At 47.1% G+C, this 21,976-nt stretch overlaps 1 protein-coding gene across 2 annotated transcripts in view; it reads left to right on the forward strand.

The window, feature by feature from the left end:
- The first annotated feature begins 69 nt into the window (after nt 1-69).
- The window catches only part of CYP39A1 (cytochrome P450 family 39 subfamily A member 1), a 59,547-nt gene continuing 37,640 nt past the window's right edge, over nt 70-21,976 (forward strand). The window contains exons 1-4 of one of the 2 annotated variants that reach the window (XM_069974009.1): nt 70-311; nt 12,197-12,332; nt 12,659-12,833; nt 13,508-13,657. In XM_069974009.1, coding sequence (XP_069830110.1) covers nt 105-311; nt 12,197-12,332; nt 12,659-12,833; nt 13,508-13,657 — 668 coding nt within the window. In that variant the 5' untranslated portion in view covers nt 70-104. Of the gene's footprint in view, nt 312-12,196; nt 12,333-12,658; nt 12,834-13,507; nt 13,658-21,976 lie in introns of those variants that run through there. The other variant, XM_069974010.1, reaches the window with a different exon arrangement.

A 21,976-nucleotide genomic window follows, 5' to 3' on the forward strand; every position in this document is an offset into this window, starting at 1 on the left:
TTGCTCTCTCCTGTCACTGCGCTGTGGGCACGCCCCCTCCGTGACGTCACCAGGTGTCAGGAGCCAGCAGCAGAGATGCCAGGCAGGTGGCAGTAAGCTGCAGGATGCTGGAGATGATGGATGAGTGGCTGTACCCAGTGCTGGGGCTCCTGCTGTCCCTCCTGGCATGGCTTCTGGCGAGAAGTTACCTGACTAGAAGCAGCCAGAGGCTTCCTGCACCTCCCTGTATCTCAGGCTGGATACCATGGCTGGGGGCTGCGCTAGAGATGGGCAAATCACCCCTGGAATATATAGAAGAAGCCAGACAGAAGGTAAAAGGCATGTGTGTGTGCAGTGCATGTGTATGGAACTACCACTCCCAGCATGCCCTGTAATGTGCTGGGGTCTGGGCATGCTGGGGGTTGTAGTGTCACAGGAGCCGTAAAGACATTATGTAACTTTTATTTATTCCTCTTACTCCTTGGCCTTGGCCCTCCAGCTGTTGCAGAACTACAACTCCCATCATGCATGGAGAGCTAAAGCTTTGGCTGTCTAGGCATGATGGGAGTTGTAGTTTTGCAACAGCTGGAGAGCCAAGGTCCTCGACTGAGTTCTGTGGGTGCCATATAGGACGCAGGCATCAGCCACCTACTGACATTCCTATAGGACAGTGTTCCCCATGCTGCGGCTCTCCAACTGTTGCAGAACTACATCTCCCATCATGCTCTCACAGCCAACTTGTGGCCCTACAGCTGTTGCAGAACTACAACTCCAATCATGTCCTCACAGAGAACCTGTGGCCCTCCAGCTGTTGCAGAACTACAACTCCCATCATGCCCTCACAGCCAACCTGAGGCCCTCCAGCTGTTGCAGAACTACAACTCCCATCATGCCCTCACAGCCAACTTGCGGCTCTCCAGCTGTTGCAGAACTACAACTTCCATCATGGCCTGACAGCCTTCTGGGGAGTAAAGGGATTGGAGACTATTGCTATCAATCTGTGTTCTCCAACCTCTGGCTCTCCAGCTGTAGCAAAACTACTACCCCCATCATGTACTGACTGACTTCTGAAGAGGAATCGGTTGGAGACAATTGCTTTAGATCAGTGTCCTTTAATCTGTGGCTCCCCTTTTATGGCTAAAACTACAAGTCCCATCCTGCCCTGACAGCCTTCTGGAGAGCAACGGATCAGATCAGTATTCTCCAACCTGTTGCAAAACTACAACTCCCATCATGCCTTCACAGTCTTAGGCTGGCAGGGCATGGCTGGAGTTGTAGTTTTAAAAGGGGTTGTCCAGCGAAAATCTTTTTCTTTCACATCAGCTGATATCAAAAAGTTATATAGATTTGTCATTTTTACTATTAAAATTTTAAGTCTTCCCATACTTATTAGCTGCTGTATGTCCTGCAGGAAGTGTTGTTTTATTTTCAGTCTGACATAGTTCTCTCTGCTGCCACCTCTGTCCCAGACAGAGAGCTGTGAGCAGAGAGCGCTGTGTCAGACTGAAAATAAAACAACATTTCCTGCAGGACATACAGCAGCTAATAAGTATGGGAAGACTTGAGATTTTTTAATAGAAGTAAATTAAAAATCTATATAACTTTCTCATATCAGTTGATTTGAAAGAAAATTTGCAGAATGGACACCCGAGAGTTTCCAGGCAACTTTGGGAAACTTATGTGAAAGAAGTGAACGAGGACTTGTCGGCTGTTACAGAAGTTTTTCCATTCAGTTCTATTGGAAAGTTGCAAAAAATATCCTATTTATTGTATGTGTAATTACAATTCAGTTTATTATACAAGAGGACAGAGCTTAGAGGCAGCCACATGGCAGCCCACAACTCCTAGGTACGCAGCAATGTACAGTAGTATAAGCTGTGCAGATCTGATGGGGATAAGATAACCATAGTCCTACATTACATTACAGTGTGAGGACACAGAGATGGAGAAGATACGCTATAGTAAGAATAGACAGGAAAAGGTGTCTGCTAAGGAGTTATCTGCTATTCTGTAAGGTGGAGACTGATATATCACATATAATAACCAGACTGCTGCATATACAGATAATGCTATAATGCTGGGGTGTAAGCTGGATGTACTGACATGTAGTAGTGAGTTGGAGCATAGTGCTGGGTCACCCTATACACACGTTTTATTTATAGGGAGTCTCCACCTTTTATCCTCATGTTGCTTTTAGTTCCATTATTCAGTGATGAATAATCCTATAATACAGTGCTACCTCGGTTCTTGAACTTAATTGGTTCCGGAAGGCAGTGTGAGAGGCGGGCGGTGTGAGAGGCGGGCGGTGTGAGAGGCGGGCGGTGTGAGAGGCGGGCGGCGTGAGAGGCGGGCGGCGTGAGAGCCGGGCGGCGTGAGAACCGAGCAGTGTGAGAACCGAGCAGTGTGAGAACCGAGCAGTGTGAGAACCGAGCAGTGTTTTCCCATAGGGAATAATGTTAATGTGTTTAATTGGTTCCAGCAGCCACCAATAATTACCTACAGTACCCATATATTACATTGTATAGTGCCCAATATAATCCCTGCAGTACATTACAGAGCAGCACTATATACTGTACAGGACATTACAGAGCAGCACTATATACTGTACAGGACATTACAGAGCAGCACTATAACTGTACAGGACATTACAGAACAGCACTATATATACTGTACAGGACATTACACAGCAGCATTATATATACTGTACAGGACATTACACAGCAGCATTATATATACTGTACAGAACATTACAGACCAGCACTATATATACTGTACAGGCAAGGCACGTCTGCTCCAAAATGGCGGACATTTTAAAGGGGCAGAGCGGCCTGAAATAGATCCGGGGGCCGTGGACCTTTGCTACACTCCGGAGACCATGCAGAGGTATGCGGTGGCAACATTATAATGGGGGCAATCGCGCTGGGCCCAGATTGCCCTCATAATCCGCCTCTGCTGCAGGAGGATACGGGACGGAGACGGAGGCCGCGGGGGGACACAAGACAAGGCGGGAGCCGCAGGGGATGCTGAGAACGGGGGCAGGAGCCGCAGGACAGGGGAAGTAGGGGGCGGGTGCCGCAGGAGATGCTGAGGACGTGGGCGGGCCTCATGGCACACTGCGGTTTGGCGTTTGCAGCACCCGGGAGGCTCGCTCGGCGGTCGGGTGCTGCGAGTGTCTTCTCAGGGGGCTAGGTCCATTACAGGATCGGGCACCGGGCCCCCTGATAAGGCGGGCCCCGTAGCAGCGGCTACGGCTGCTACGGTGGTAGTTCCGCTACTGTACAGGACATTACAGAACAACACTATATACTGTACAGCAGCGTTTCCCAACCGGGGTGCCGCGGCACACTGGTGTGCCGGGAGAACCCGCCAGGGGTGCCACGGGATCCCAAAGGGAAATGTGCGCTCTCTCTTTAAGCATCCCGAGAAGCTGCGGCCGCGCAGCTTCTCGGGATGCACGGATCACTTTCATGTTCCCCCTGCACTGTGAGCGGGCGGAAAATTAAAGTAAGCAGAATATAGGAGCAGGAAGTGTCAGCGTCCTGCTCCTATATTCACTCCCTTAGGCCACCGGCACTTCATACCAGCAGCCTATGGGAGGCCGGGACGTGACCTCTCCGGCAGGTGTGATCATGTGACGTCATCACGCCTGCTGGAAGTCCCGTCCCTGCGGCTCGCAAGATGGAGCCCGAAGAGGAGGAGGAGAGCTGCTGCCTGCAGCCACAGCGCGGATTAGGTGAGTAGGATGTTTGTTTTTTTAAGGGGCAGAGCAGGAGGCACTATTAGTATATGGGGGCACTATTAGTATATGGGGGCACCTCTGGGGGCATTATTAGTTCATGGGGGCACCTCTGGGGGCATTATTAGTATATGGGGGCACCTCTGGGGGCATTATTAGTATATGGGGGCACCTCTGGGGGCATTATTAGTTCATGGGGGCGCCTCTGGGGGCATTATTAGTATATGGGGGCACCTTTGGGGGCATTATTAGCTCATGGGGGCACCTCTGGGGGCATTATTAGTATATGGGGGCACCTCTGGGGGCATTATTAGTAAATGGGGGCACCTCTGGGGGCATTATTAGTATATGGGGGCACCTTTGGGGGCATTAATTGTTCATGGGGGCACCTCTGGGGGCATTATTAGTATATGGGGGAACCTCTGGGGGCATTATTAGCTCATGGGGCACCTCTGGGGCCATTATTAGTATATGGGGGCACCTCTGGGGGCATTATTAGTTCATGGGGGCACCTCTGGGGGCATTATTAGTTCATGGGCACCTCTGGGGGCATTATTAGTTCATGGGGGCACCTCTGGGGACATTATTAGTTCATGGGGGCACAGCGGGGGATCCTACATACAGGGGGCACAGCAGGGGATCCTACATACAGGGGGCACAGCAGGGGATCCTACATACAGGGGGCACAGCAGGGGATCCTACATACAGGGGGCACAGCAGGGATCCTACATACAGGGGGCACAGCAGGGGATCCTACATACAGGGGGCACAGCAGGGGATCCTACATACAGGGGGCACAGCAGGGGATCCTACATACAGGGGGCACAGCAGGGGATCCTACATACAGGGGGCACACCAGGGGATCCTACATACAGGGGGCACAGCAGGGGATCCTACATACAGGGGGCACAGCAGGGGATCCTACATACAGGGGGCACAGCAGGGGATCCTACATACAGGGGGCATCCCACATTCCTACTCGAAGGGGAAGGAAGTTGCTAGAAATGTGCGGAGCCTAAATTGTTTGTCTTGCAGGTTTTGAAGAAATGAAAAGTAGCTGGAAGAAATCATCATGGCGGATAGAGAGGAAAAGGGAAAGTGACTCCTCAGATCAAAGAAGATGTCACCTGTCAGTCACTGTATGACGGTTTTCTTATTTTGTAGAACATTATTTAGTAGGGGTGCCCCGAGGAAATTTTTTTTTCCAAGGTGTGCCCCGAGGTGGAAAAGGTTGGGAAGCACTGCTGTACAGTATATTACAGAGCAGCATAATATACTCTACAGTTTATTACAGAACAGCACTATAACTGTACAGTACATTACACAGCAGCACTATATACTGTACAGGACATTACAGAGCAGCACTATATATACTGTACAGGACATTACAGAGCAGCACTATATACTATACAGGACATTACAGAACAGCACTATATACTGTACAGGACATTACAGAGCAGCACTATATATACTGTACAGGACATTACAGAGCAGCACTATATACTATACAGGACATTACAGAACAGCACTATATACTGTACAGGACATTACAGAGCAGCACTATATATTGTACAGTACATTACACAGCAGCACTATATACTGTACAGTACATTACAGATCAGCCCTATATACTGTACAGTACATTACACAGCAGCACTATATACTGTACAGTACATTACAGAGCAGCACTATATATTGTACAGTACATTACAGAGCAGCACTATATATTGTACAGTACATTACACAGCAGCACTATATATTGTACAGGACATTACAGAGCAGCACAATATACTGTACAGGACATTACAGAGCAGCACTATATACTGTACAGTACATTACAGAGCAGCACTATACTGTACAGGACATTACAGAGCAGCACTATATACTGTACAGGACATTACATTACAGAGCAGCACTATATACTGTACAGCACATTACAGAGCAGCACTATATACTATACAGGACATTACAGAGCAGCACTATATACTGTACAGTACATTACAGAGCAGCACTATATACTGTACAGGACATTACAGAGCAGCACTATATTCTGTACAGGACATTACAGAACAGCACTATATACTGTACAGGACATTACAGAGCAGCACTATAGTGTACAGGACATTACAGAGCAGCACTATATACTGTACAGTACATTACAGAGCAGCACTATATACTGTACAGTACATTACAGATCAGCCCTATATACTGTACAGTACATTACAGAGCAGCACTATATATTGTACAGTACATTACACAGCAGCACTATATATTGTACAGGACATTACACAACAGCACTATATACTGTACAGGACATTACAGAGCAGCACTATATATTGTACAGTACATTACACAGCAGCACTATATACTGTACAGTACATTACACAGCAGCACTATATACTGTACAGGACATTACAGAGCAGCACTATACTGTACTGGACATTACAGAACAGCACTATATACTGTACAGTACATTACACACCAGCACTATATACTGTACTGGACATTACAGAACAGCACTATATACTGTACAGGACATTACAGAGCAGCACTATATACTGTACAGTAAATTACACAGCAGCACTATACTGTACTGGACATTACACAGCAGCACTATATACTGTACAGGACATTACAGAGCAGCACTATATACTGTACAGTACATTACAGAGCAGCACTATATATTGTACAGTACATTACACAGCAGCACTATATATTGCACAGGACATTACAGAGCAGCACTATATACTGTACAGTACATTACAGAGCAGCACTATATACTATACAGGACATTACAGAGCAGCACTATATACTGTACAGTACATTACAGAGCAGCACTATATATTGTACAGTACATTACACAGCAGCACTATATACTGTACAGTACATTACACAGCAGCACTATATATTGTACAGGACATTACAGAGCAGCACTATATACTGTACAGTACATTACAGAGCAGCACTATACTGTACAGGACATTACAGAGCAGCACTATATACTATACAGGACATTACAGAGCAGCACTATATACTGTACAGCACATTACACAGCAGCACTATATACTGTACAGTACATTACAGAGCAGCACTATATACTGTACAGAACATTACACAGCAGCACTTTATACTGTACAGGACATTACAGAGCAGCACTATATACTGTACAGTACATTACAGAGCAGCACTATACTGTACAGGACATTACAGAGCAGCACTATACTGTACAGTACATTACAGAGCAGCACTATACTGTACAGGACATTACACAGCAGCATTATATACTGTACAGTACATTACACAGCAGCACTATACTGTACTGGACATTACGCAGCAGCACTATATACTGTACAGCAGTGTTTCTCAACCTTTTCAAGCCAAGTACCCCCATGTGACAAGATGCTCCAGCCGAGTATCCCCAAGGATACGATTGATTATAATCTTTGCCCTAGGGAAGAGTTATGCGTACGTTTTGCAGCAAAATCCGCTGCAATACTCTGTACTGTTATGGTATATGGTTTTGCATTCTTTCAGGTTTTCATTCCGCTACGAGAATGTAGCCACTGCCTATTTAACTTATTAGCTGCATGGCCTGACAGATCATACTTACCTGACCATGCTCCCACCTGCTTCTCAGTCTCACAGGTCACAAATCACTGGCTGCGGCAGGCAGTCAGTGAGACGGGAGCCAGGGAAGCAGGCAGAAGCTTAGACAGGTAATGATATCCCCCTTTTAGCTAGGTATGCCCCTGGAGCAAGATATGTCCCCTGCAGCCAAATACATCCCCTGCAGCCTACATATGCCCCTTTTGGCTAGATATGCCTCTTGCAGCCAGATGTGTCCCATGGAGCTGGATATGCCCCCTGTAGCCAAATAACACCCTCAACGTAGTCAGATACCTCCCCATGTAGTCAGATACCTCCCCCTATAGTCAGATACCTCCCCCCATGTAGTCATATACCTCCCCCATGTAGTCAGATACCTCCCCCCATGTAGTCAGATACCTCCCCCATGTAGTTAGATACCTCCTTCTATAGCCAGATACCTCCTCCCCATGTAGTCAGATACCTCCCCCCATGTATTCAGATACCTCCTTCTATAGCCAGATACCTCCTCCCCATGTAGTCAGATACCTCCCCCCATGTAGACCTATACCTCCCCCATGTAGCCAGATACCTGCCCCATGTAGTCATATACCTCCCCATGTAGCCAGATACCTTCCCCCATGTAGCCAGATACCTTCCCCATGTAGCCAGATACCTCCCCCCATGTAGTCAGATATCTCCCCATGTAGTCAGATACCTCCCCATGTAGTCAGATACCTCCCCATGTAGTCAGACACCTCCCCATGTAGTCAGATACCTCCCCATGTAGTCAGATACCTCCCCATGTAGTCAGATACCTCCCCCATGTAGTCAGATACCTCCCCCATGTTGCCCTCTGTATACAGGTAACCCTACTGTGTCCACCATATAGTAATAATGTCCCCTGATGTGCCTCCATATAGTAATAATGTCTCCTGCTGTGCCCCCATATAGTAATAATGTCCCCTGCTGTGCTCCCATATAGTAATAATGCCGCGTGCTCTGCCTCCATATAGTAATAATGTCCCCTGCTGTGCCTCCATATAGTAACTATGTCCTCTGCTGTGCCTCCATATAGTAATAATGTCCCCTGCTGTGCCCTCCATATAGCAATAGTACCCCCTACCCTCATAGTAATAATGCCTCCCTCCCTACTGTGCCCCATAGTAAATGTCCCCTGCCCTGTCACATAGTAATGGCTCAAAACAAACTTCATACTCACCTAATCCTAAAACTCTTGTCCAGCCACTGAGCCAGGAGAAGCAAAGTGAGCCATGGGCGGCAGAGCGAGGTCTAAAGAGGAAAGAGGAGGTGAAGGGGGGAGAGAGGAGGTGAAGGGGGGAGAGAGGAGAAGAAGGGGGAAGAGAGGAGAAGAAGGGGGAAGAGAGGAGGAGAAGGGGGGAGAGAGGAGGAGAAGGGGGGGGGAGAGAAGAGAAGGGGGGGAGAGAAGAGAAGGGGGGGAGGAGAAGTTGGGGGAGAGAGGAGAAGGGGGAGAGAAGAGAAGGGGGGGAGAGAGGAGAAGTGGGTAGAGAGGAGGAAAGGGAGAAGAGAGTGGGAGAGAGGAGGTTTAAGAGGGAGGGGGAGAGAAGAGGAGAAGGGGGAGAAGAGGGGAGAGAACAGAAGAAGGTGGGAGAGAGGGGAAGGGGGGAGAGAGGAGGAGAAGAAGGGGGAAGAGAGTGGGTGAAAGAGGGAGGGAGGGGGGAGAGAGGAGAAAGGGGGAGAGAGTGGGAGAGAGGAGGTGAAAGAGAGAGGGGGGGGGAGAGAGGAGAAGGGGTGAGAGAAGAGGTGAAAGAGAGAGGAAGGGTGGAGAGAGGAGAAGGGGGAGAGAGGAGGAAAAGGTGGGAGAGAGGAGGAGAAGGTGGGAGAGAGGAGGAGAAGGTGGGAGAGAGGGGGGGAGAGAGGAGGAGAAGGGGGGAGAGAGGAGGAGAAGGGGGAGAGAGGAGGAGAAGGGGGGAGAGAAGAGGAGAAGTGGGGAGAGAGGAGGAGAAGTGGGAAGAAAAGAGGAGAAGTGGGAAGAGAGGAGGAGAAGGGGGAGAGAGTGGGAGCAAGGAGAAGGGGAGAGAGAGGAGGAGAAGAGAGGAGGAGAAGAGATGAGGAGAGAGGAGAAGAAGGGAGGGGAGAGGAGAAGAAGGGGGGGAAGAGAAGGGGGAGAGAAGGGGAGAAAAGAGGAGAAGGGAGGAGGTGAAGGAGGGAGGGAAAAGGGGGGGTTAGAAGAAGAGTAAGGGGGCAGAGGAGGAGAAGGGGGGAGAGAAGAGGAGAAGGGGGAGAAAAGAGGAGAAGGGAGGAGAGAGTGGGAGAGAGGAGGTGAAGGGGGGGCAGAGGTGGAGAATGGGGGAGAGAAGAGAAGGGGGAGAGAAAAGGAGAAGGGGGAGAAAAGAGGAGGAGAAGGGGGGAGAGAGAAGGAGAAGGGGGGAGAAAAGAGAAAAAGGGGAAGAAAAGTGGAGAAGGGAGGAGAGAAGGGGGAGAGAAGGGTGAAGAGAGGAGGAGAAGGGGGAGAGAAGAGAAGGAGGAGAGAATGGTGGAGAGAAGAGGAGAAGGGGGAGCGAGGAGAAGTGGGAGAGAAGAGAAGGGGGAGAAAAGGGTGGAGAGAAGAGGAGAAGGGGGGAAAGAAGAGGAGAAGGGGGAGAGAGGAGGAGAAGGGGGAGAAAGGAGGAGAAGGGGGGAGAGAGGAGGAGAAGTGGGGAAAGAAGAGGAGAAGGGGGTGAGAGGAGGAGAAGGGGGGAGAGGAGGACAAGGGGAGAAAGAGTGAGAGAGAGGAGGTGAAGGAGGGAGGCGGAGAAGAGAGGATTGAATTTAGTGTTGGAGGCGCAATCGCCCCCTGCGACCACCCGGTGCACTGGCAGTGACACCCCCCGGACCCCACTAAAATAAATTTTTTGTTTTAGTGCCGGGACACTGCTATCACTCAGCAGTGTCCTGGCACCTATGCCCGCGGCGACTCTGATGTCCCTCCTAGCTGCAGCAGCTCACCCGCGGTATCAGGACACTGGTGATGCTGCTGAAGAGTAGTGAGAGCGGGGTTCGGGGGATGTCACTGCCGGCGCACCGCGTGCTCGCCGACTGAAAGGAACTGCTCTCACTACTCTTCTTACTCCCAGCAGCATCACCAACCCGCGGGAGCTGCAGGTGAGCTGCTGCACCTAGGAGGGACATCAGAGCGAACGCGGGGATAGGTGCCGGGACACTGCTGAGTGATAGCAGTGTCCCGGCACTAAAACAAAAATTTTATTTCCCCACCCCCCTCCCCGTGTACCCTCTTAACCTGCGGTGTGTACCCCCTGGGGTACGCGTACCACAGGTTGAGAAACCCTGCTGTACAGTACATTATATATAAGAAACATTCTACAAAACCAGCAATTTTAGTACAGTAGTCACTAACTCCTCACTCATCCTTTACTATGTAGAGTCTCTCCCATTCCAGCACTGTAAATGATGGGAGATGGTGGCCTGTACAGGATGGTAGATGGTGGTGCACTGACTGTACTACTACTGTACTGTATATGCACTCCAGGAGTCTTATACAGTACAGGATGGGAAATGGTGGTGCACTGACTGTACTACTACTGTGCTGTATATGCACTCCAGCAATCTTATACAGTACAGGATGGGAGATGGTGGTGCACTGACTGTACTACTACTGTACTGTATATGCACTCCAGGAGTCTTATACAGTACTATACTGTATGTGAAGCCTCACCAGTGCTAAACTCACCAGGTACAACCCACCATCCATGCTCGCAAAAACGTCCACATACTGAGCAAAATTTGAATCCTGGACGTTACTTCCCGGCAAATTTACGTTCGAATACCACAGTATTACTGTACTTTAAGACTGGGAGCCCGAAAAGTGTTTGAGAACCAAAGCAAATTTTCCTTGAAAATACTGTTTGAGTTCTGAGCAGTTTGAGAACCGAGGTACCACTGCACATGTTTTTAGCATAAGGTCATCAGTTTTTCATGTACAGGGCTCCAAATTCTGTGCATAGACATAGAGAGATTATAACATTCTGTCTACCTGCAGCTGCCACTAGGGGGAGCTTAGGAGCTCGCTGCATACTGTATAATTACTGGATCAATGTATACATAGCACGGAGTAGGCTTTAAAGTTTCATGTAGAGGTAGCTACAAGCGGATGAAATTATTCCAAGATCACCCACCCCCTTTCTGCAGGATAATTGATGGGGGTCCAGCTGCTGGAGACCCCATCAGTGATGGGACTGTGGATCCCTTGTGCTCCTACCCAGCTGAATGGAGTGGTGGTTGGACATGCATCCTGGAGCTCCACTCAGCTCAGTTACTCAGCTATCTTCATCCAGCCCATAGATTTTAGAGCCCACAGACAATGAGAGTCTATCAGTGGGGGTCCAGTCACTAGGACCCCCACCAATCACACTTACCCGGTATTTTACAGATAGGAAATAGATGTCCTTTTTGGGGAAAGCTCCTTTAAGAAGTTAATCCACACAGACTATTTAGAATTAAAAAAGTACTTGAGGTATTGGTTCTCATTGAAGAGATACAGCTGGTGTATGGAGTCAGGCAATGCCATATGGGAAAGAAGTATACAAATTAGTCTCCTCCAAGGTTAAACGTATCTGTCTCTCCAGCGCCATCTATGGGTGTCATAGAGCTGTAGCTTACTGCCTAACACCTGCTTAGGGGGTGAGTGCTCCATCAGTTGTGGGTCAGACAGACTGATGGGGCACTGATATTGGGCTTATAGGAAAGTAGCCCATGGGTGATTATCACTGGCAATACAGTAAGCAGGAGGGAGGATGAGGAGGGGATATTAACCAACACAAGAAGCTTACCTCCATGTGTGCTTTATTTGTGGGGTGACCACCTCCCGGAAACCTTCTGCCAAAACCAATGACTATTGTAATTTCCTTTGTCCAGCACGGCCCAGTTTTCACAGTGATGGCGGCTGGGAACAGACTGACCTTTGTGAGCGGGGATGAAGCAGTGTCTCAGTTCTTCACATCCAAACAGGTGGATTTCCAGCAAGCCGTGCAGAAGCCGGTCCAGTATACAGGTAACATGGGAGTATACAGAGGAAAAGGGGCTCGGGGCATGGTCACCAGGGGCATCGCATAGCCAACACTCAGGGCAAGTTTTCTCCACTTTACCATATAACTTACCCCATTGTTGGTACATAATATATATATATATATATATATATATATATATATATATATGGAAGACTGGAGATTTTTTAAATAAAAGTAATTTACAAATCTATCTAACTTTGTAACACCAGTTGATCTAAAAGAAAAAATATATTTAGCTGGATATGCCTTTAAAAGTGGAGAGTTCCTGGATTGTGCAGTCTTACAGATGACCTGGTGTTCTGTTTGAAAGCTTCTATCCAGAAGAAAAACTTCTACAAGTCACACAGCGCAATTCATGAAATGATGAAGCTGAGGTTGTCGCAGAACAGACTGAATCCCTACATCCCCCGTATGTGCAGGGAGTTCAATGCACAACTGGGGAAGATGGAGGCGCAGGGCACGGTGGAGCTCTATGACCTGGTGAGGTAAGGCACCTGACACGGACTATGGGGGCAGAAAGCTTTATAAGCTCCTCCCACAAATAACAAAAAAACCCGCCCCTGTTCTGTTGATACGCATTTCCCCTCCACCATCAAACCTTATCCCCAGTACTGTGAACAGGAGATAAGTTTGCGGGCTGGAATTCCCCTTTACAGACACTTAGGGGGAAATTTATCAAGGGCTTTGCGCCTATTTTTAGGTGAATAATTGGATTTTCATCCATTTTGGCAAATATTTTTAGATGCAAATTCTTTTTAATCTGCCTGTTTTGAGTATTCAGCCAAAAGTTTGAATAATCCGGGATTGGCGCCCAATTTATCATTTGCGACTTTTTAAAAAGTCACACAAACAGGTGCAGGCCTACGTCTGGTCAGTACCAGGTGAATATGTGTGCACAATTTTTGCAATTTTTGTCAAACACCCGGAAGCGGCCGGGAACCGGGCACCGGAGCGCCGCGATGCGGGACCCGCCGCTGGAACCGGGGAGGTAGGTGGACGTCTTTTCCCTAGGCCACCTCCTCCCTGGTCCCAGCACAGAAGTGCCCCCCCGCTGGAGTACCCCTTTAAAGAGCTCCTTTAGAATTGCCTAGATCATAATCTTAGGAGAGCGTCCTTCCATGCCTTCACAGTGATTTCCTGCATGTCATTCTCTTGTCAGACGCATCATGTATCCGGCCGTGGTGGACAACCTGTTTGGAAAAGGGATGTGTCCTACCACTGGCGACACCATAAAAGAATTTGAGGAGCATTTCCGAAAGTTCGATGAAGGTTTTGAGTATGGATCACAGATACCAGAGTGGCTTCTAAGGTAACGGACCTTATGACGTTGCTGACATTTAGTTTAGTTGCCGCCTTGTTCTAAATTAGGAAAAATATCCAGTGTTTCTCCAACCTTGTGCAGTCAATACCTCATAATAATCATCCCTGAGATGTTCTTCAGCTGATGGGACGGGATCTGGATAAACACAGCCCTGTCTATATGCGGTCTTGCTTGATCCTGTGAGCAGATGGGTTAAACTTCCAGAAGGTCTCCATCACCGCAGCCTCCACCAATGTGGGCCACAAAGAAGCCTCCTTAGCAGTGTTGAGCAAACTTGCCGAACGGTTCAGATTTGGCAACGTTCTCTATTTGACTCCTGGTGTCTAAAGAAGTTAGATGCTACCCTGGGGCTGGCAGGAAAACTTGGTTTTGGCCTATGGCTGTATCCATGTTTTCCAGGACTCCATAGAGCTGCACACAACTTCTCCAGCTGTTGGGAGTCAAATGGTGAGTGTTTGGCTTTGGAGAACGTTGCCAAACCCGACCGTTTGGCAACTTTGCCTAACACTAGAAAGCCACTAGAGGTGTACATGAAGCATCTCAAGAAGTCTCAGACTGTGAGAAACAAGATTATCTGATCTGATGAAACCAAGACTAAACTGGTGAAGCCTTCTGGGGCAGCATCATGATCTGGGTGAAACAGGGAGGATTGAGAGAAAGCTGAATGGAGCAAAGTACAGAGATAACCTTACTCTGGACCTCAAACTGGGTGAAGGTTCACCGTCCAACAAGACAATGACCCTACAAGAATGGCCGAACATCCCACAAATCAAGGTGTAAACTTTGTGGCCTCATAACCAGGGCCGGATTAAGGTTGGTGGAGGCCCTGGGCGAAAATTTTGTTGGGGGGGCCCCCATTTTTTTTTTTCAAATATAACCCATACAGCGATCTATTTAGGTTGCTTCTTACTGTAGCATCTACCCCTCCTCACTCCTGGCTGTATGGCTCAGCATCCTCCTCTGTTCTGCATATGATGGTCACTAGAGGCTGCAGTCCAGAGGAAGATGCCAGGCCCTAGAGACAGGACGGGGAGGGGTGTATTCCCACTCGGGGTGTATTTCCACTTTGTGTTTCTGTTAATAATGCATAATGCGAGAACACAGCACTTCAGTACTTTCTGTGCTCTCTTGCCCACTGTGTTAGCCCCCACAGCAGCATATGCAGATGTGAATGGCTGAAGGAAGCTGGACTTGCAAGTCTAAGTCCCATCTTCAGTTCCCAACCATGTACACTAGCTGAAGCAGTAAGGAGCAACCAGAAAGTACTTAAAGGCTGTGTAGAATATACAGCGGATATGGTACATGTGAATGTACCCTAAGGATTAAAATATACAGCTGTGTGCAGCCCATATTATGGAATATACAGTATAGCCTGTGTGCAGCATATTACATATATATATATACCATACCATATGCAGCACACAGGCTATATATCATACACTGCTCTCAGGCTATACATCATATGCTGCACACAGACTATATACAGTATATACCATATGCTGCACACAGACTATATACAGTATATACCATATGCTGCACACAGACTATATACAGTACATACCATATGCTGCACACAGACTATATACAGTACATACCATATGCTGCACACAGACTATATACAGTATATACCATATGCTGCACACAGACTATATACAGTACATACCATATGCTGCACACAGGCTATATATCATATGCTGCACACAGACTATATACAGTACATACCATATGCTGCACACAAACTATATACAGTACATACCATATGCTGCACACAGGCTATATACAGTATATACCATATGCTGCACACAGACTATATACAGTATATACCATATGCTGCACACAGACTATATACAGTACATACCATATGCTGCACACAGACTATATACAGTACATACCATATGCTGCACACAGACTATATACAGTATATACCATATGCTGCACACAGACTATATACAGTACATACCATATGCTGCACACAGGCTATATATCATATGCTGCACACAGACTATATACAGTACATACCATATGCTGCACACAGACTATATACAGTACATACCATATGCTGCACACAGGCTATATATCATATGCTGCACACAGACTATATACAGTACATACCATATGCTGCACACAGGCTATATATCATATGCTGCACACAGACTATATACAGTACATACCATATGCTGCACACAAACTATATACAGTACATACCATATGCTGCACACAGGCTATATACAGTATATACCATATGCTGCACACAGACTATATACAGTATATACCATATGCTGCACACAGACTATATACAGTATATACCATATGCGGCACACAGACTATATACAGTATATACCATATGCTGCACACAGACTATATACAGTACATACCATATGCTGCACACAGGCTATATATCATATGCTGCACACAGACTATATACAGTACATACCATATGCTGCACACAGACTATATACAGTACATACCATATGCTGCACACAGGCTATATACAGTATATACCATATGCTGCACACAGACTATATACAGTACATACCATATGCTGCACACAGACTATATACAGTATATACCATATGCTGCACACAGACTATATACAGTATATACCATATGCGGCACACAGACTATATACAGTATAAAGCATATGCGGCACACAGGCTATATACAGTATATACCATATGCGGCACACAGACTATATACAGTATAAAGCATATGCGGCACACAGGCTATATACAGTATATACCATATGCGGCACACAGGCTATATACTTTATATACCTCTGCTGTAATGTCCTCCATAGTGATAAGTATAAATTTAGAAGTTGACCCGTCTCTATGGAGAAACAACCCAGGTAAAGGATGGTTTTTTAAATATATCTAGAGCTGTAACCTGCAGTATTACCAACTCGTCACTTATAAATCACGGACACAGATAAGACATTGTATCATGATTATAAGCCTGGATAATGGCCCAAGTTTTATTATGGTAATCACATTTTATAGACAGAATATGGGGCGGTACTACTCATTCATATGCAGGGGCGGTCTTGGCATTTCTGGGGCCCCAAGCAAAGTCATGTCTGGGGCCCCCCCATGCCCCCCCTCCTCGACATGCGCTGCCCCCCCCCTTAGGTTATATAGTCCTCTTATAACCCTCCTACCACCATACAGAGATTACATATCACCTCAAAACTGCTCTGAACAAAACAGGAAGATATTACCAATGATGCCATAACATAATACTGCCACACCATGACCCCTATCACTACAGACCCTATAACAGAGTGCAGTTACATCCAGTGACTCACCGGGGGTGTCTTCTCTGATCAGCGTCTTTTACTTTTTTTTCTTTCTCTCTCCATCCAGCGTGAGCCACCTTGAAGTCTTCTCCTGGTAATCTTCCCTCCAGAATCTGTCAGAGAAATATTTTAGGCTCCAACACATACAGTAGTTAGGTCCCCTCTACGTCTATATAGTAGTTACGCCCCTCTGTGCCCCCACAGATTAAAGGTGTCCCTGTGCTCCCACTTAATAATTAGGTATGTTCTGTGCCCCAGTATACTAGTGAGGCATATAGGCACTTCTGTGCAGTCCCAATGTAATAAAGACCGCTGTGTGCTGCCCCCAGTTATATAGACCCCTTGTGCGCTGCCGACAGTAGTATATACCACTTGTGTGCTGCCCCCAGTAGTATATACCTCTTGTGTGCTGTCCCCAGTGGTATATAGACCCCCCCTGTGTGCTCCCGCAGTTATATATAGACCTATGTGATCCCCCAGTTATACATAGCCCCCCTGTGTGCTCCCCCAGTATACTATATAGACCCCCTGTGTGCTGCTACCAGTCGTATAAACCCCGTGTGCTCCCCCCAGTTGTATATACCCCCCGTGTGCTGCCCCCAGTTGTATATACCCTGTGTGCTGCCCCCAGTTTTATATACCCCCTGTGTGCTCCCCCACTTGTATATAGCCTCCCTGTGAGCTCCCCCACTTGTATATAGCCCCCCTGTGTGCTCCCCCCTTATATAGCCCCCCTGTGAGCTCCCCCACTTGTATATAGCCCCCTGTGAGCTCCCCCACTTGTATATAGCCCCCTGTGAGCTCCCCCACTTGTATATAGCCCCCTGTGTGCTCCTATTTATATAGCCCCCTGTGCGCTCCCCCCGTTTATATAGCCCCCCTGTGCGCTCCTCCCGTTTTATATAGGCCCCCACTGTGTGCTCTACCTCCTATATAGTATATAACACAAAAAAAAAAAAAACATTTTTACTCACCTGGGACCGGCATCTCCTCTTCTCTTCTCGTCTCTTCTCTTCCCTCTTGTGGCCGCGGGAAGTGTTTCCCCTGCGGTCACATAAGGCCGCTCTCCCGTTGTCATGGCACCGGCACTCCAGTGACACCTCGAGCGCCTGCACCAGAGACACAGAGCAGCCTCTTGTGACCGCAGGGAAAACACTTCCTGCGGCCACAAGAGTGACTGACAGGGAGGGAGCCAATGGCTCCTGCCCTGTCAGTGCCGCTGCTGCCTGTAACTATGTGCGCTCGTTACGAGCGCACATAGTTAGCCGCAGCGGTCTTGGGCACCAGAGCGGGGCCCCCCTGGATGTCGGGGGCCCCACGCAATTGCGTGGGATGCGTGGTGCCCAAGACCGTTATTGTTCATATGAAATATGTAACATCCAATACAGGAGGGGTTCCAAGTCACAAGACACATACATGTCACACTCTGGTAGGCCGGTCCATAAATGGTCAGTAGCATCCTGTACTGCGCAGTCAAGGTAACGCAATGTTTTATTATTCAAAAATTGGCTCTCTTCTCCTTGGGTATTGTGACTATAAATGATAACTTTCCAGGAGCTGTTCTCATTGACGTGCTTCCAGCATTCCTCTTCTTCATCCAGAACATCTCTCTGTCACCCTCTGATCACGCTCTGATCATCTCCAGTCTCTTCAGAGGGCAGTATATATAGGTGTAGTCATGTAGGTACAGTGCAAGTAGGTAAAATCCCAATACCTGGCCTTATCAATAGTATATACCCCTGCTGTAATGTCCCCCATAGTATATACCCCTGCTGTAATGTACCCCTATAGTATATACCCCTGCTGTAATGTGCCCCCATAGTATATACCCCTGCTGTAATGTGCCCCCATAGTATATACCCCTGCTGTAATGTGCCCCCATAGTATATACCCCTGCTGTAATGTGCCCCCATAGTATATACCCCTGCTGTAATGTCCCCATAGTATATATATATCCCTGCTGTAATGTCCTCCATAGTATATATATACCTGCTGTAATGTCCTCCATAGTATATATACCCCTGCTGTAATGTCCCCCATAGTATATATACCCCTGCTGTAATGTCCCCTATAGTATATATACCCCTGCTGTAATGTCCCCCATAGTATTTATACCCCTGCTGTAATGTCCACCATAGTATATACCCCTGCTGTAATGTCCCCCATAGTATATACCCCTGCTGTAATGTCCCCCATAGTATATACCCCTGCTGTAATGTCCCCCATAGTATATATACACCTGCTGTAATGTCCCCCATAGTATATACCCCTGCTGTAACGTCCCCATACATAGTATATACCCCTGCTGTAATGTCCCCCATAGTATATATACCCCTGCTGTAATGTCCCCCATAGTATATACACCTGCTGTAATGTCCTCCATAGTATATATTCCCCTGCTGTAATGTCCCCCATAGTATATACCCCTGCTGTAATGTCCTCCATAGTATATACACCTGCTGTAATGTCCTCCATAGTATATATACCCCTGCTGTAATGTCCTCCATAGTATATATCCCCCTGCTGTAATGTCCCCCGTAGTATATAACCCTGCTGTAATGTCCCCCATAGTAAATACCCCTGCTGTAATGTCCCACATAGTATATACCCCTGCTGTAATGTCCTCCATAGTATATATACCCCTGCTGTAATGTCCCCCATAGTATATACCCTTGCTGTAATGTCTTCCATAGTATATACACCTGCTGTAATGTCCTCCATAGTATATACACCTGCTGTAATGTCCTCCATATTATATACCTCTGCTGTAATGTCCTCCATAGTATATACCCTTGCTGTAATGTCCTCCATAGTATATACACCTGCTGTAATGTCCTCCATAGTATATACACCTGCTGTAATGTCCTCCATATTATATACCCCTGCTGTAATGTCCTCCATAGTATATACACCTGCTGTAATGTCCTCCATATTATATACCTCTGCTGTAATGTCCTCCATAGTATAAACACCTGCTGTAATGTGCTCCATAGTATATACCCCAGCTGTAATGTCCCCCATAGTATATACACCTGCTGTAATGTCCTCCATAGTATATACACCTGTTCTAATGTCCTCCAAAGTATATACCCTTGCTCTGATGTGCCCCAACACAAAACAACACCTCCTACTCACCTGATCTGGGCGGGGGATGGCTCTTCTCTCTCCTAGCTCTTCTCTCTCCTGGCTCTTCTCTCTTCTGGCTCTGTACTGTATCTTCAGCCTGGCAGCCGCTGTGACAGATCCTCCAGCAGGCTCCATGATGTCATCTCCTGCTGCTGGAGAGATCAGGTTTCACTGCTCAGGGAGGGGGGAGTGAGGTCATCGGCAGAAGACAGACATCCTGACAGGAAGAATCCACTCAGGGCCTGACAGGGGGGAGTCTGAGTTTGTTGGGCAGAAGGTATTTACACAGGATTAACCCTACACCTCCCTCCTTCCCTGGACAGCATGTAGTTTGTCCAGTGCTGTGTCCAGGTACTGTTTTCACTCCCCAGGTACTGTTTTCACTCACTTCCGGGTTCCTGCTGGTGGGGGCCCCCCCTAGTGGTGGAGGCCCGTGGGCAGGTGCCCCTGTTGCCCCCTCTTTAATCCGGCCCTGCTCATAACCAAAAAGACTGGCGGCCGGATTCACTGCCAAAGGGCCTTCACCTAATACTGAGTATCCTCTCTGAATACTGATGGTGATGGGAGATTTTAGTTTTTCCCTTCCAATAAATTATCCATTCGGTTCTCACATTCTCATTATGGGGCTTTGTGTGCAGATTGAGGGAAAAATGTATTTTTGAAATTTTAGCCCAAGGCGGCTGAAAGTATATCCGCACCATACCTGGATTAGGTACGAAGAATACTCCGCACATGGAGGAGAAGCTTTAAATTCAAGTACTGTAATATGGTGGAGAGGGGGAGTCTGATCACCTATAGTGATACCTTGGACTTTGCCCTACAGATAGTGTCAGTCTGGCTGATACAGGTCCCATAGTAAAGATAATATTGGCACGCCATACTAGTGCTCTGACAAGCAGCATCACCATTTGGGTTCTATACAGAGAACAACCAGGAAAACCAGTGTGGAGTAGAAGATAACCATGACATCAAGAGGCACAAAAACTCACCAGCAGAATACAGACCTTATGGTACCTGTAATTCACTAAAAAATATCAGATGACAGAAGGGTTGTGGTGGAAGAGCCTTGGTTCAAGCAATAGATGTATGATACTGAATTGTATATTCTGCACTCCCTTAATGAGAAAAAAATAATAATCTATACTTACCCTGCTGTCTCTGTTTCGGTCCTCCACTGTGCTGCACTTCATTGTGTCTGTGTACCTCAAGGACTTTCCCACTCAGCCAATCAGTAGTCGCAGCAGTATACCATCTCAGCCAGTGATTGGCTGTGCAAGAAGGTCCTTGTGCAACACAGACACAAAGTACAGCACAGTAGAGGACCGAAATTAGAGACAGCAGAATTAGGGGAGGTAAGTATATATATTTTTTTAAATTGAACTGTGCCCTGAGCATAGTCAGAAAAAACCAGAATACCCCTTTAACTTAACCTGCTTCTTTCTTTTTGTTAATCCAGAATCAGACTAGACAGGTTTTGTTCTGTAGCCTTTAAATATGGGGACACATAGGTTTGCCTGGGAGCTGTATGCAAAAAACATGGTTATATTTATCAGGGGCTATGTATAATCATAAAGTCGGGGGACACAATCATTCAGTCATCTAGCACATGGAATAGGAGAAGAGGCTTCAACCCAGATAGATCCTATGTTGTAATATGATGGAATAGGAGGATAAAGGTTGATCGCCTGTAGTGATAATTTGTACTTTGCTCTATAGATAGTAGTGATATTCTGGATGATACGAGTCCTATAGTAAAGATAATATTCGCACATAGTGCTATTCCTCTGCCACGTGTCAGCACCAAAAGTATAAACGTAGCCGTATAATAATAATTTAGAGACTAAAAATGCTGAGTGTTTTTTTTAGGTGGTTCCCCTTTAAATAAA

The sequence above is a fragment of the Dendropsophus ebraccatus genome, chromosome 6, assembly GCF_027789765.1.
Source record: "Dendropsophus ebraccatus isolate aDenEbr1 chromosome 6, aDenEbr1.pat, whole genome shotgun sequence".
Classification (NCBI taxonomy): Eukaryota; Metazoa; Chordata; class Amphibia; order Anura; family Hylidae; genus Dendropsophus; species Dendropsophus ebraccatus.